The 15,272-nt window shown below is 39.4% G+C and overlaps 1 protein-coding gene across 3 annotated transcripts; it reads left to right on the top strand.

Annotated features, from left to right (window-relative positions):
- Positions 1-856: 856 nt before the first annotated feature.
- On the top strand, positions 857-4,864 carry LOC110922510. Of its 3 annotated transcripts, none has more exons than XM_022166801.2 (7): positions 857-1,343; positions 1,589-2,067; positions 2,992-3,157; positions 3,625-3,802; positions 3,890-4,129; positions 4,220-4,333; positions 4,448-4,864. In XM_022166801.2, exons 2-7 carry the CDS (start codon positions 2,011-2,013, stop codon positions 4,641-4,643), a joined length of 951 nt encoding a protein of 316 aa, XP_022022493.1. In that variant the 5' UTR covers positions 857-1,343; positions 1,589-2,010; the 3' UTR covers positions 4,644-4,864. The 3 variants fall into 3 exon arrangements, with proteins under 3 accessions (XP_022022493.1, XP_022022492.1, XP_035842554.1); XM_022166800.2 differs by having other exon boundaries at positions 4,220-4,339; XM_035986661.1 differs by having other exon boundaries at positions 858-1,343; positions 4,220-4,380.
- Positions 4,865-15,272: the final 10,408 nt, after the last annotated feature.

Below are 15,272 nucleotides of genomic sequence, written 5' to 3'. Positions count from 1 at the left end.
ATGAACCCCCAATATGGACCTTATTTGCTACGTCAAAAATATATATATATATATTATTACTATATAATGTGTATTGGATGTAAACATATATGATAAACAAATATAATAATAAATATAAACCGACCACCTTATCACGTCAAAAGAAAATAAAAATTATACAACCACTGAAAAATAAATTTAATGTGTAGGTGTGTATATATTTAATTATGTATGGTTTACAATCTGCTACTTTATTTATACTTTGAATTTTAAACTGTATTTTTTTAACAATAACTTGAAAATGTCCACAAGCTAGGTATAACACAAAAGTTTTCACTATGTTATAATATAATTAAAGTTCTTGTTTAAATTTGTAATCTAGACGATCTAATATATAGTCAAAACAAATATAACTATATTAATACAATTATCGTTTGATTCATGTTCAATATGTACGGTAGTGTAATTACGACTCAAATAGTAAATTAATCTAAAAAAACTGTGGGTCCAGTTAATGATGGATGCTAAATGATCCCTTTAACATGCATCATGGATTTTTTTTCTTATCTGAACCCCTCAATTAAAGAAAAAAGGCCAGCTCTGGTAACCCAATTCATCAGTCTTTTTATTGGCCCTTAAGTGATCTGAAGAAGTTCAAAGCACAACTGAACTTGAAGATCTCGATCCTGATGGCTCTTTCTACTATGATTTGTGACACAGTGCAAATCCCAGCTGCTTACTGGAAATTTGAGCTTTCTGATGATTCCTTCTGCCGGCGATCACCAAATATAAACTGTAAGTTCAACTAATGGAAGATCATTGATCGTTATACTTGTTTACAGCTCTTTAGGAAGTAAATAAACACTGTTTTTCTCCATTAGTATTGTTTCTTAATCATTTATACTTTCTTCCTGATAAACTTAAGCTCTCTCCCTCTCTTTCCTCAATGATTCGTCAAAGTAGAATCTTCAATCTCTAGTTTGGATCACTTTCGGATCTAACCGTGGATCGAGCAACCTCTACCGTTTTCAACTATTATATTGATGCTTGTCAATCGCTTCCCAACCTGGTTCTAGATCTTTGATTGTTTTAAGTTCAATTTGTTTATGAAAAGTTGGGGATTGATTTAGATCTGCTTCTAGCCTCCAAGATTTCTGGATTATGTACTCTTAAGTACTATCTTTGTTATAAAATTCACCAAAAGTCAACCCAGTTTACAGATCTTGGTTCCTTTGAGCTTTTAATAGCATTCAATGGATGTGGAAAAAAAATTGTATAAAGATGTGTTTCTGGAGTTGCTTGCCTGCTGCTCTTGTTGTTAGATATGAAAGTGTGTCCATAAAAATTCAACTTTCCTTAACTAGGTAAGAAAAAATTAACATATTTATTAGTTACAACTTACAAGTTTTAGATCTGATTCATAGGAAACTACCTGCACTAAACTAGTTAGAGTCAACTATTCAACTCATAATGAATTTAGTTATGCCTCCAATACTCTAGAAGTTTTTTGTATCCACTACCAAAAGCCTCATTTCTTTTCTTGAAATTATACGCGCATAGCATTTTAGTTCATCATATATTGTCCTAATACGGTTTGTATACCTTGCAGATATATGTGTTCCGACAACTGTGGAATTCAAGAAAAAAATCATTTCTCTGCTTCAAACTTTATTGTTTCTTCCAAGCGAGTCTGTTCTTGTTCAGTACTGGGCGGCAAAGGAAATTGGAAACACTGTTGTGCTTACGACTACATGTCAGCCTTTTGGCCTTTGGGGGAACAACAAAGAACTTCAGTCATACCATAAAGGTTGTTCAGACCACAAACTCTATGTACATCCTAAGGAAGGGGTAGCATTTGGTCTTTCTGGCCGTGTGTTCCTGAACCGTACTCATGAGCAGACTCGAGATATCCATAGATATCCAAAATATCAGCGTCCTCCATGTGAAGATGCTATTTTTACTAAGATATGGGGATCCTTTGCTGTACCTGTGATTGAAGCTGATAAATGTGTTGGTGTACTTGAGTTTGTCATGGATACACCAAAGGATTCTTCTGACATTATTGGTGCAGTTTACAGTGCACTTGAGGTTTGTTCCGTCCTCATCTACATGTTAATATTTGATGATGGACGCCTAATGTTTTTGTTTGTTTCTTTTTTAATAGATTAGACTTGTTACCTCTTTTAAGCCTTTGTTTTGTGGGGTGGTTCAATTTATCTGATGGTCTGTTAGAATTTTGATTATGCGTGGCCTTATCTCAATCCAAATTAAATACTATGTAGCCAAGTGGATCTCAACAATTTTCCACCTCTCTTAACTAGATCACCATCCAGTTCTCCACAGATAGTTTAATTAGTTGGTCGAGTATTGTTGATGTGTTTGTGATACTCAACAACATCCCCGGGTGATCACCGTGGTCCTGAAAGTATTATGAAATTTGTGTTCAATAGATCAGAAACGCATTCATGAAAAGGAAAAGATTTTATGGAAAGAAATTGATGGCTAACAACATCATATTCACTTTCCCATATATAAATTTACTCGTGTGAGCATCACATTTCTAGAATGATTTTCTTGGTTTCCTTAACATTCTTGTTATTCGTTATCATAACATGTAGTTAGAAGAGCTAGAAGCACAAATACTTGACTCAATTTATGATTTGTATGGCGTCAAAATTAGAGGTAATCAATCTCTCATGTGCAACAATGTATCTAGACCTATGTACACAACTGTATATAGTATCCATGTACAAACTTCTAAGCATATGTACCTATGCGTGAAACTAAACCTTAGATACTATAAGATCCATCTATGATAAACCTCAAAATTTCATATTCCTTCTCTAACGAGAGCGTCCATTGGTAATTAGTTAACCACCTCCGAGGGTATAATGCCGTTAGAGGGAGAATATCATTACGAGTCCCATGCATGTGATGAAACCAATCCTTAGATTCTATGATCTAGCATCATTAAAAGAACAAGTGTTATAAATCTTTTCTCTTCTCTTGCAGCATGCTGGTTTTCGATCTCATGACCGGGTCGACATTAATTTCCCAAGAAGGACCATCGATGACCCAAAAAGGTTACGCAGAACAAAATCATTTGAAATTACCAAGTATTGCTGTCTTGTTCCATATTTTGGACTGGGTAGTGCCCATGTTGCAGCCATGCTTGGAGGTAAACTTCTTGTTTACCAACATATTACTAATATTTTATTAACAATTTCATACACATCCTAAACTCTACACCTAGTCTCAAGTGAGACTTATCCCTCGACCTCATTAGGGGAAGAACACCTGACAGTGGTGGAACTAGAACTTCTTAGTATAGGGGGTCCAACACAAGTTTCTACTAAAGAATACTCAGATTTTATATATAAATATCTAGAAAACTTTGATCACCCGGTGAAAGGTATATAGAGTACCCTACCCCTATTTCAAGTATTAAAAGCCAAAAGGCCTTTGGCCCAATGGTATTGCCGAATTCCCCTCAACCAAGTGGTGAGGGTGAAAACCCCATTGTGGGTATTTATGTGGATTTTAGGTGGTGTAGATTTGGGAAGAATGTGTGGGTGCGTGTCGCCGTTCTATTAGTATTAAAACTGGTGAAGTTTTTCTAACCTACACTTGTCCTAAAATATGCAGTCAAAACAAGCACCTTTAGAAATGCTTGTAGAAATGTAGGAATTCCTGAGTGGCCATGGATACCAAGTAGTACAACTAATAGAGCTTCTTCTGATCCTGAATCTCCAATTACACCAACGACATCTGAAACTAGTTATTTTCCAACTTCGATTGCTACAGAGAGCATGCCCTACATCTGGTACGTTATTCATAACTGTCACATTTGTGTCATCAATTATGAGACACTGGGCTTGTTTACAATGTATCTTCTTCAACTCCATTGTAGGAACATGGGAATCAATAACTGGTCACCTGTACAAACTATGATTACTCAAGCACCTTTCTCGGAATATCTAACCAACCAAATGGATTGTGATACTAGTCCTTTTGGAACTCTAATTGCTACACAATATGGTTCTATTGGATTTCCAGCAGAAACCGAGTACATGGCATCTGATCCCGGTTCTTTTGGGGCTCCAGTTTATATAGATCACATGCCTGACCTTTCTTATTTGATCCCCGACTGGTATGTCATTCAAAACTCACATTTGTTTGATTTTGGGATGCTGAACTCATTTACAATGTATACATAATATCTTCTTCAATTCCATTGTAGGAATGTCGGAAGTTGTGAGTCACCGTATACACAAAATACGACTTCCACCGAAGCATCTCTCTCTGAGTACATAGCATCTGATACTAGTTCTTTTGGAGATCAAATTGCTATGGAGTACATGTCTGACCTTTCTTATCTGATACCTAGATCCATTTCAAAACGTATGCATTCATTTCGTTTTGGGACGTTGAACTCCTTATTTATATATCTTCTACATTTCCATTGTAGGGACATTGGAATTTTTTATTTGTCAACCATGACTACCGAAGCATCTTCTCCAGAAACTCAAATCAATCAAATAGGATCTGATACCGGTCGTGCTAAATCTTGGAATATTGAATTTGAACGTGATCGTCCTGATTTCATGTTAGAATTTGAAATGGAATGTCCTGATCTGGACTTGGACACTCGCGGCTTTTTTTAATTATAAAAAATAGAACAGCCTTAACATAATGTTTTACTGCTAATTAGCACGAAAATAGATTAAACTATAAATAGAGTTGGAGTTTTGTGTTAAGCAATGTAAATATGAAATAAATGTTAGTGTTCTATGTAACTTCAGAGATACTATTGATTTGATCTCTGGCAGGTTGTGTATAACTCTTCAATTTTGTAACATCAATTTGAACGTGTTTTAGGAACTTACATATTGATTGTTTTTAATAGCTACATATCAAATCAGTAGTATGTATTCTTCCATTGACAATGGCTAAAGCCCTACTTTGTGCCCATGAGCTGGGGAAGCAAACAGAATACCGATCGAGTGAGAAGTCAATAGCAAGTTAGAGTTTGGTTATACCACTAGTAGAATCCACAAGCTGATCAATTATATAAACATAATGATAAAATCATATCACAAATATAATATAAATCAAGCTCAAAGTATTTCATATTTTGATGAGACACGAGATTGATAGGAAGAGATGTGGCTCCAATATTGTCACTGTTAGACTTTAAGATTTCTGAATATTAGGGTTTGTATGAATGATGAATCTGGTTCATACGAATATGACTTGATAAAATGAACAATGTCAATATACAGGAATATATATACTGAATGTTTCATTCGGTGATAACCGCCCCTATTATTAACTTATATAAATGTATTATATCTAACACCCTCCCGTAAGCTAGATCACTTCAGATTTATGTGTAGCAGATCCTTCAACCGCAAGAAGTCCTTTGGTTGCAATGCTTTTGTCATGATATCAGCCATTTGAGCTTTCGTTGCACAAAATATATGTAACACCCCCCAAAATTCCACCTGCGGAAACCTCGCGAGGCGTGTTACGCATCAGAGTTCGAGCCACCAATCACATTGAACCAATGATAGATATTAAATAAGTCATGACATTAACTACTATTATAAAATGTCAACATGTTATCAATTCTCAAAAGTTGTGTAGCGGAAGCATGTATTAATTCGTTTAGTAATAGTTTCACGATAACATTCAAAATCAATGTAACGTTTATAAGTCACCCAAGAGTCTCGATCCATGACCACTCCAGCACTCCCAGATAGCAAGTCCATGTTCCAAACGTTAATGACCTACAAGCATGCAAACAAGTGTGTCAGACTACGCTGGTGAGTTCAAAGTGTTGCTTACGTGTTGTGTTACCAGTTATATGTTTATGCGATTCAATGATGCGTTACGATGTTGCTCAAGTTAGTTACCCTAGGGACTATGCCCTTACGTAACCGAGGAGTGTGCCTCTTAGCAACCCACTATGTTGTCCAGTTAGTTACCCTAGGGGAACCGCCCTTACGTAACCGAGGAGTGTGCCTCTAAACAACCATAGTGCAACCCAGATAATTAGTACCTAATAGCGCTATCAACTAAATACCTCCATTGCCCTCCAGGCAATAACCAAAACCGATTAAGTTGTTTACCCAATGTTTCCCTCCCGAATGTTTACCAGTTGTCCCAAACCACCGGGACGCATGCTTGAGAAAAGTGCAGTGAACTCACCTTCGGTTGCTCGGTAAGACTTAGTTACTTGTTTTCAGTTGTTCAATCAAATCCTATCGTGGATTACCAGAGACAGTCAGTTACACGAATTCACAACCCACATGTCTAGTTACATGTACTACTCAAACAACAAATAAATAAACATATAGCATCTTGTACATCCTACTAAGCATCCAGATCATGGTCATGATATATCTACAACCCTAATTCATGTCTCATATTCTATTTTACGCATTTAATAGTGAATACCATTTGCAAATCCACATAACAGGTTAGTCCTACCCAACTCCCCAGGTTCGGGTACCCATTACCCGCCCCCTTATGCGGCCCGTGTTACCCAATTCACACTTCAACCTAAAGTAGCTCAGTAACAACAGTAATTAGCGGCCCATCATTAGCAAGCTTGATCAAATAATTCACACTTAACAATCAGACATGTTCATTTAGTCCCTCAACCCAATCTATTAAGTGCAGCCCATAGCCCAACTCGTCCCATTCAAAATTTCCAATCACAGTCGACATTCGCGTCAAGTCAAAACACGTCATCAACATAATATTCAAAGTAACCATTAAATATTACTAAAACATCACTGTTATCACTTTGTTTGATCAACCAATATTACAAGCATGTGGCCGCCATCTAACATACAGCTATCCAATCCATCAGATCACTTAACTACATAATCATTGGACCTCTAAGACACTAATATATCAACATTTGTTATTTAATTCTTTTGTTTCCATGTATAGCCGCCATTTATATTAGATTGTGCACATGGTTATCAATTAAATAGTACACCTTCAAACAACACACATCCAGCCGCCCCATTGGGCCCTTGATCGGCCCAACACTTGCGTGACAACACATACCCACTCACTAAACTCATCAAATTATCACAACCATATTACTTAATCAGTTAAATGGCAATAACATAACTAGGAGGGACAAAGCATCGAGTCACATCATCTCAGTCATAACATCAACATCAAGAAACACTTTAATTAATTCACATAACATCAAGTCTAAATAAAATCCTAGATTACAGATATTACTAATCAAGAAACAATATTAAACCGGATCATGCGTGAACACCCGTTATTAATCAGACATGTATACACAGAATCAAGCGAGTAATGAAGTTACTAACCAAGATGCTGACTCGAGGGGGGGATATCTTACGAACGAGAGGGTCTGCTCCCAACTTCGTGCGATCAGAAGGTTTGTAGGGTTTGTTGTTGTTTTAAACGTAATCAGAGTTTTAGTTGGATTAAAATACGTATTCCCTATTTGAAAGGATTAAGGTGTTGGGCTGGTTAACTTAGTCAACAAGAATGTGGTGTTGGGCCGGTTGTGTGTCATTTAGTCGGACATGGGCTTAAGCCCAAGTAAACCTTATAATTATGCAGTGTATATATGCTATAATATGTGACTTAAGTGGGCCGGTTTTAGTTAATACACAAGTTGGGGCTGGTTTTCTTTGCCATTCACTATTAGGATATTGGGCCAAGGTTAATGCGCGATCCATTACGTCATACTTTAGTTATTAATGTACTGTTTTAACGTATTAACGGAAAACAACGAAGAGTAAGGATCAAAAGATGGAGCGTTACTTGCCTCGAAAGTTCGGGTTGTCACATCATCCCCAACTTGAAGGAAATTTCGTCCCGAAATTGGCAAGCGTCAAGTGTGAGAGAAATGAAGTGAGAAATTAGAGTTGTTGCGGGTTTTGCTCAGTTGTGACATCATCCCCAACTTGAAGGAAATTTCGTCCCGAAATTCACCAGTGATATCAAAAGTTGGTTCAATTCCTTGAACAATTGAGAACATTGAAGTTTTAACCCATCCTTTCGTTCCTATGTGAACTTCAGTCCACGCTACGAAGTTTAACAAGCTCTCACGATTGTCATATGACTCATGCTAGCGGACCTTGACTTCTTAGCCCATGCTTTCGATAGATTCCCTGACATATACAACTGATCTGATGACCTCAAATTCCGGTAAGGGTATCTCCAAGATTTCATCGGGCAACCACTGCCTTAAACCTAGGGCACACATGCCATTACGATAGTTATCCCGTTTCATCAATTAGCCTGAGTTTGTGAGCCAAGTCACCGTTTGTTCCAGTAATCCGAATGTCTCACGCGTCGTAAAGTAAGGTTGCCAAAGAATGGGACCCAAATGCGTCCAGTTATGTAGTAAGCGCCGTCTGCCTTCTGTTCTAATCGCTGTCGTGAGCCACGTATGGCTTCGGCTTTGACATTTTCGGGTTTCAATGCTTCCACCTGAGCATTTCGTATTTGTGCTGGAAGGCTAGGCTGAATCGTAAGCTGTAGCACTCGCACGCGCCGAGGTAAAGTGTCCTTCCGACTGAGGGCGTCAGCCACATCCTTGGCCTTTGCCTGGATGGTACTTGATAACGCATTCGTAATCGTTCAGTAGTTCAACCCATCGTCGTTGACGCATGTTTGAATCCTCCTGCTTAAGAACACGCTCGAGACTCCTGTGATCGGTGTAAATCGTGCACCTGGTACCGTACAGGTAGTGTCGCCATATCTTAAGCGCGAAAACTGCAGATCTCAACTCTAATTCATGCGTCGTGCAGTTCCGTTCATGAACCTCATAAGCAATGACCTTGTCGCGCTGCATTAACACACATCCAAGACCTTGGACGGATGCGTCACAATATTCTACGAAATCGTCCGTGCCCTCTGGCAATGAGATAATAGGTGCGCCGCAAAGCCTATCCTTTAGGTGCTGAAAAGCAGTCTCCTGGGGATCTCCCCACGGTAGGTGACACCCCTCCGTGTCAGTAGTGTAAGTGGCTGCGCAATCTCTGAGAAGTCCTCGATAAACCGTCTGTAGTAACCTGCCTCACCCAAGAAATGGGTGTATCTCTTGTTGGCGTACGTGGTGCAGGCCAGTTCCTGATCGAGTCTACCTTGGATGGATCGACATGGATCCCATCCTTGTTCACTACGTGGCCTAGAAAGTAGACTTCACGAAGCCAGAAGTTGCATTTCAAAAACTTAGCGTACAGTTGTTCCTTCTGAAGAAACTCCAAAATAAGGCGTAGATGCTGCTCGTGTTCCTCCTGGCTCTTGGAGTAGATCGGAAATGTCGTCGATGAAAACAATGAAGAACTTGTCTAGTTAGGGTTTGCACACCCTGTTCACAAGGTTCATAGATACAGCAGGTGCGTTCAATAATATCAAACCATCCATCATATCAAACATAAAGTATAGTAGCTAAAATAATTCATAAAACCCAATACGATTGATGTTCAAACCAAACTTTGTTTGAGTAGCGAAAACATAATAATGAAAACCCAAAATAAGTTATAAGTTCAAATATCGTTCATTGCGTCCCCTTGTCCTAACACGAAAGCTCGACCTCTCGCCCCGTTGCCATTGCTGTTGTTTCCAGCATTGTCGTTATTCTGGCGGTTGTTGTTGTTGGCGTTCTGGTTTAACTGGGGGCAATCCCGTTTAAAGTGACCCTCATCACCACACTGATAGCACCCCTTCCTGAAGCCCTGGTTCTGCTGGGGTGGTTGCCCCTGTTGTCCTTGGTTCTGCTGGTTCTGTTGCTGCTGGTGTTTGGGTTGTGAGGCCCTACAATCCCTGGCCTCATGGCCTGACTTACCACATTCGTTACACGTCCGACCACACGATCCCCAATGATGATAGCCACACCTGTTGCATCGTGGCTTCCTCCCTGCATACGAACCCTGGCTGTGGTCGCTTCCCTGGCCTGGATTGACAGAAGACGACTGGCTGATGTTGCGGCTGCTGTTGTCTGGCCTTTTCTGAGTCTGGCCAGCACCAGATGCTTTGTCATGATCACTCCACTTTCGCTTGTTATCATTAGTGGACGCAGTGGCAGTGGGTGTGGCAGCAGTAGCGGCCGAAATACGCGGAGGTAACGATTCGCTTTCCACCTCTTGGTCCACAATCTTATGAGTCAGACGAACAATCTGTGTCAAATCATTGAGATGGGCTGCAGTGACCAAGCTCTTCACACGCGAAGGCAACCCTTTGATGAATAACTCAAGCCTCCGGGACATAGGTCGGGATAAGTTTGGGCACATGTCGGCCAGTTCATACGATCGTTTCACATACGCTTCGACTTCAGATCCAACCATCTTCAAGTTGTAGTATTCGTTTTCCAACTTCTGGACCTCGTCCCGAGGACAGTACTCTTCCCTGATCAGCTCTTTAAAGTCTTCCCAAGTTGTGGCATTCGCGGCCTCAATGCCCAACAACTGCACTTGGGCGTTCCACCATGTTAGGGCACCATCAGCCAAGGTACCCGCAGCATATTTCACCCTGTCCCCAGCGGGACAGTTACAGATAGCGAACACAGACTCTGCTTTCTCGAACCATCTCAGAAGTCCCACAGCCCCTTCAGTCCCGGTGAAGGTCTGTGGCTTACAGTCCATAAACATTTTGAATGTACACGCAGGCTGGTTAGGTTGAGGTTGCGCTTGTTGACCTAATTAACGGGAGGAAACACATTATAGGAATGAAAAGACGTGTACGTGGTATAAGAGTAAAAGTACTTGGTACATTCCGTACCAGCTTGATAGGCTGCTAAGGCCTCAGCCACGCGAGTATTGATTAGGTCAGTCAGCTCAGCCTGAGTCATGGTGATGTTACCACGTCCGTGTCCTCGTCCACTCATGTTTCTATAGTTGGGAATAAACCGATTTAGGAATCGAAACGAGATAGGAGTCAAGTATCATACTGATATTTACGTACTACCAAGTTCACACATAGTAAGGCAGAACCCTTCTCACGCTCGATAAGCCTCACTGGGACTTGCATGCACCCCGCGTTATTATTAAGTGTGCACCCATAATAATAAGGCAATTTGCATGTTTATCTCAGTGCCTCTTAGCTTGCGCTCAAAGCTTCCCCCGTTCAAACAACACAACAGATGATATCATAGTTCTATGGTTTACATGAGTCGAAGAGTAGTGTCACACTATCAAGTCACTATGGTGTTAAATGTTTCAGTTCATGTAAGCTGTGAGTGTGTGACTGCTAAGCAAGTAATGCATAAAGTGAGAGAGAGACGAACCTTGCAATCTGGAGCTGAGTGTCATGATCGATTTTCGAAGTTGTTCGGTTATAGTCTGGTTTTACAAAACGTTTTAAAACCTAGTTCACTATAACCAGTGGCTCTGATACCAACTGTAACACCCCCCAAAATTCCACCTGCGGAAACCTCGCGAGGCGTGTTACGCATCAGAGTTCGAGCCACCAATCACATTGAACCAATGATAGATATTAAATAAGTCATGACATTAACTACTATTATAAAATGTCAACATGTTATCAATTCTCAAAAGTTGTGTAGCGGAAGCATGTATTAATTCGTTTAGTAATAGTTTCACGATAACATTCAAAATCAATGTAACGTTTATAAGTCACCCAAGAGTCTCGATCCATGACCACTCCAGCACTCCCAGATAGCAAGTCCATGTTCCAAACGTTAATGACCTACAAGCATGCAAACAAGTGTGTCAGACTACGCTGGTGAGTTCAAAGTGTTGCTTACGTGTTGTGTTACCAGTTATATGTTTATGCGATTCAATGATGCGTTACGATGTTGCTCAAGTTAGTTACCCTAGGGATTATGCCCTTACGTAACCGAGGAGTGTGCCTCTTAGCAACCCACTATGTTGTCCAGTTAGTTACCCTAGGGGAACCGCCCTTACGTAACCGAGGAGTGTGCCTCTAAACAACCATAGTGCAACCCAGATAATTAGTACCTAATAGCGCTATCAACTAAATACCTCCATTGCCCTCCAGGCAATAACCAAAACCGATTAAGTTGTTTACCCAATGTTTCCCTCCCGAATGTTTACCAGTTGTCCCAAACCACCGGGACGCATGCTTGAGAAAAGTGCAGTGAACTCACCTTCGGTTGCTCGGTAAGACTTAGTTACTTGTTTTCAGTTGTTCAATCAAATCCTATCGTGGATTACCAGAGACAGTCAGTTACACGAATTCACAACCCACATGTCTAGTTACATGTACTACTCAAACAACAAATAAATAAACATATAGCATCTTGTACATCCTACTAAGCATCCAGATCATGGTCATGATATATCTACAACCCTAATTCATGTCTCATATTCTATTTTACGCATTTAATAGTGAATACCATTTGCAAATCCACATAACAGGTTAGTCCTACCCAACTCCCCAGGTTCGGGTACCCATTACCCGCCCCCTTATGCGGCCCGTGTTACCCAATTCACACTTCAACCTAAAGTAGCTCAGTAACAACAGTAATTAGCGGCCCATCATTAGCAAGCTTGATCAAATAATTCACACTTAACAATCAGACATGTTCATTTAGTCCCTCAACCCAATCTATTAAGTGCAGCCCATAGCCCAACTCGTCCCATTCAAAATTTCCAATCACAGTCGACATTCGCGTCAAGTCAAAACACGTCATCAACATAATATTCAAAGTAACCATTAAATATTACTAAAACATCACTGTTATCACTTTGTTTGATCAACCAATATTACAAGCATGTGGCCGCCATCTAACATACAGCTATCCAATCCATCAGATCACTTAACTACATAATCATTGGACCTCTAAGACACTAATATATCAACATTTGTTATTTAATTCTTTTGTTTCCATGTATAGCCGCCATTTATATTAGATTGTGCACATGGTTATCAATTAAATAGTACACCTTCAAACAACACACATCCAGCCGCCCCATTGGGCCCTTGATCGGCCCAACACTTGCGTGACAACACATACCCACTCACTAAACTCATCAAATTATCACAACCATATTACTTAATCAGTTAAATGGCAATAACATAACTAGGAGGGACAAAGCATCGAGTCACATCATCTCAGTCATAACATCAACATCAAGAAACACTTTAATTAATTCACATAACATCAAGTCTAAATAAAATCCTAGATTACAGATATTACTAATCAAGAAACAATATTAAACCGGATCATGCGTGAACACCCGTTATTAATCAGACATGTATACACAGAATCAAGCGAGTAATGAAGTTACTAACCAAGATGCTGACTCGAGGGGGGGATATCTTACGAACGAGAGGGTCTGCTCCCAACTTCGTGCGATCAGAAGGTTTGTAGGGTTTGTTGTTGTTTTAAACGTAATCAGAGTTTTAGTTGGATTAAAATACGTATTCCCTATTTGAAAGGATTAAGGTGTTGGGCTGGTTAACTTAGTCAACAAGAATGTGGTGTTGGGCCGGTTGTGTGTCATTTAGTCGGACATGGGCTTAAGCCCAAGTAAACCTTATAATTATGCAGTGTATATATGCTATAATATGTGACTTAAGTGGGCCGGTTTTAGTTAATACACAAGTTGGGGCTGGTTTTCTTTGCCATTCACTATTAGGATATTGGGCCAAGGTTAATGCGCGATCCATTACGTCATACTTTAGTTATTAATGTACTGTTTTAACGTATTAACGGAAAACAACGAAGAGTAAGGATCAAAAGATGGAGCGTTACTTGCCTCGAAAGTTCGGGTTGTCACAATATAACTGCTACTTCCCTTTTCTTGATCAAGTCTCTAATGAAATGGTACTTGACTCTTATATGCTTACTCTTCCCATGATATACAGGATCTCTTGCCAAGCAGATGGTTGACTTGTTATCACAAAATATTGGAATGGAGTAGTCTTGTTTCCCTTCTGAATCGTCTAGAATCCCTTTAATCCATAATGCTTGACACTGTTAATGCACTTTTGGGTGATAAGTGCAAGGCTTCCAACATTTAGGGTCTTTATTGAACAATGTCCAAAGTTTGGAAAGAGTTTATTGTCTAGAAAGAGTTTATTGTCTAGAAAGAGTTTATTGGCTAGAAAGAGTTTATTTTGGAAAGAGTTTAATTTTAGACAGAGTTTATTTAGACTAGCTTTGTCTGAGTTTTGTATAGATTAGGCTTGTCTGAGTTTTGTGGCAAAAACTCTGTGTTGGCTTTGTGCTCTATGTTTTGTCCGGGCTTTCTATTTAGTGTTGAAAGTCCGGGTTTCACCTTGTATATATACTTTCATATGGAATAGACAAGGTAACGATTTCTGTGTGAATTTCTGTGCCCTAATCATTGTGCTCTTTGTCTGGCGGCGCTTTGTGTGAGTGACGTCATTCATCTTCATCAAGGATACTCTGTGTATTCTTGATTTCTCTCTCAAATCCTTGCATTCTTGTGTTCATCTACAGTTGCTGATCATCAGGTGGATTCCGCACACCTTTTGGTTGCTTTAGCTGAGTGAGATCTTGGATTAGGAGGCCTTACAAGTGGTATCAGAGCAGTGTGCTCATACTACTGTAGGTGTTCTTAGTTTGAAGGTTTTGGTGAGATTAGTTCATACTTTGATAGGGTTTAGTGAGATTTTAGTGAGTTTTTGTGTGTTATTCATGATTCTTCATTCATTTCTAGTGTTTGGATGATGGATTTTGAGTAGTTTAGAGAGTTTTTAGTGTTTTCTTCATCTGGGTTTTACAGGGGTTTTTGTTCTTGTTCATACAGAGCTTTGAAGGAGATAAAGATTCTGAGTTTTGATCTTTGGAAGCTTGGTCTGAGGTTTACACTTTGTGTTTGTGTCTCCGGGGTATTGTTGAACCAGTGTGTAGTCACATTGGGGAGATACTCCGAAGATTGGTTTCTTTCTGAGTTTTGAAACTTGTCTGAGTTTCAAATCAGTCTGAGCTTTTTTCCTAGTCTGAGTTTTCCAATTAGGGTTAGTAGAGTCTGAGTTTGTGTTTAGGTTTGTCCAAATTTTTCTATTTTTAGGTAAATTGTGTCTGAGTTTTATCTTGTCTGAGTTTAGTTTGTATTTGTGTCCGAGTTATTTCAAAATTTTCTTAGTCCGAGTTTGTTTCATTGAGTCCGAGGTTATTGTTTCATATATAAGTAGTCCGAATTTATATATATATTATAGTTAGTCCGAGGTTATTGTTTCATTTATAGTTAGTCCGAGGTTATTGTTGTTCATTGAGTCCGAGGTTATTGTTTTATTTAGTTAGTCCGATTTTTATTTTTTATTAGTAGTCTGAG

This window comes from Helianthus annuus, chromosome 17, assembly GCF_002127325.2.
Source record: "Helianthus annuus cultivar XRQ/B chromosome 17, HanXRQr2.0-SUNRISE, whole genome shotgun sequence".
NCBI classification, from domain to species: Eukaryota; Viridiplantae; Streptophyta; class Magnoliopsida; order Asterales; family Asteraceae; genus Helianthus; species Helianthus annuus.
The sequence above is the reverse complement of the archived record's forward strand: the minus strand, read 5'-3'. Positions and strand labels throughout refer to the sequence as shown.

Excerpts from the sequence above, each read along its gene's own strand:
- LOC110922510 (XM_022166800.2), top strand. The coding sequence starts at position 2,011 with ATGGATACACCAAAGGATTCTTCTGACATTATTGGTGCAGTTTACAGT. Across the intron at positions 2,068-2,991 it reads CAGTTTACAGTGCACTTGAG|CATGCTGGTTTTCGATCTCA; the intron begins GTTTGTTCCGTC and ends CTTCTCTTGCAG. Across the intron at positions 4,130-4,219 it reads TCTTATTTGATCCCCGACTG|GAATGTCGGAAGTTGTGAGT; the intron begins GTATGTCATTCA and ends ATTCCATTGTAG.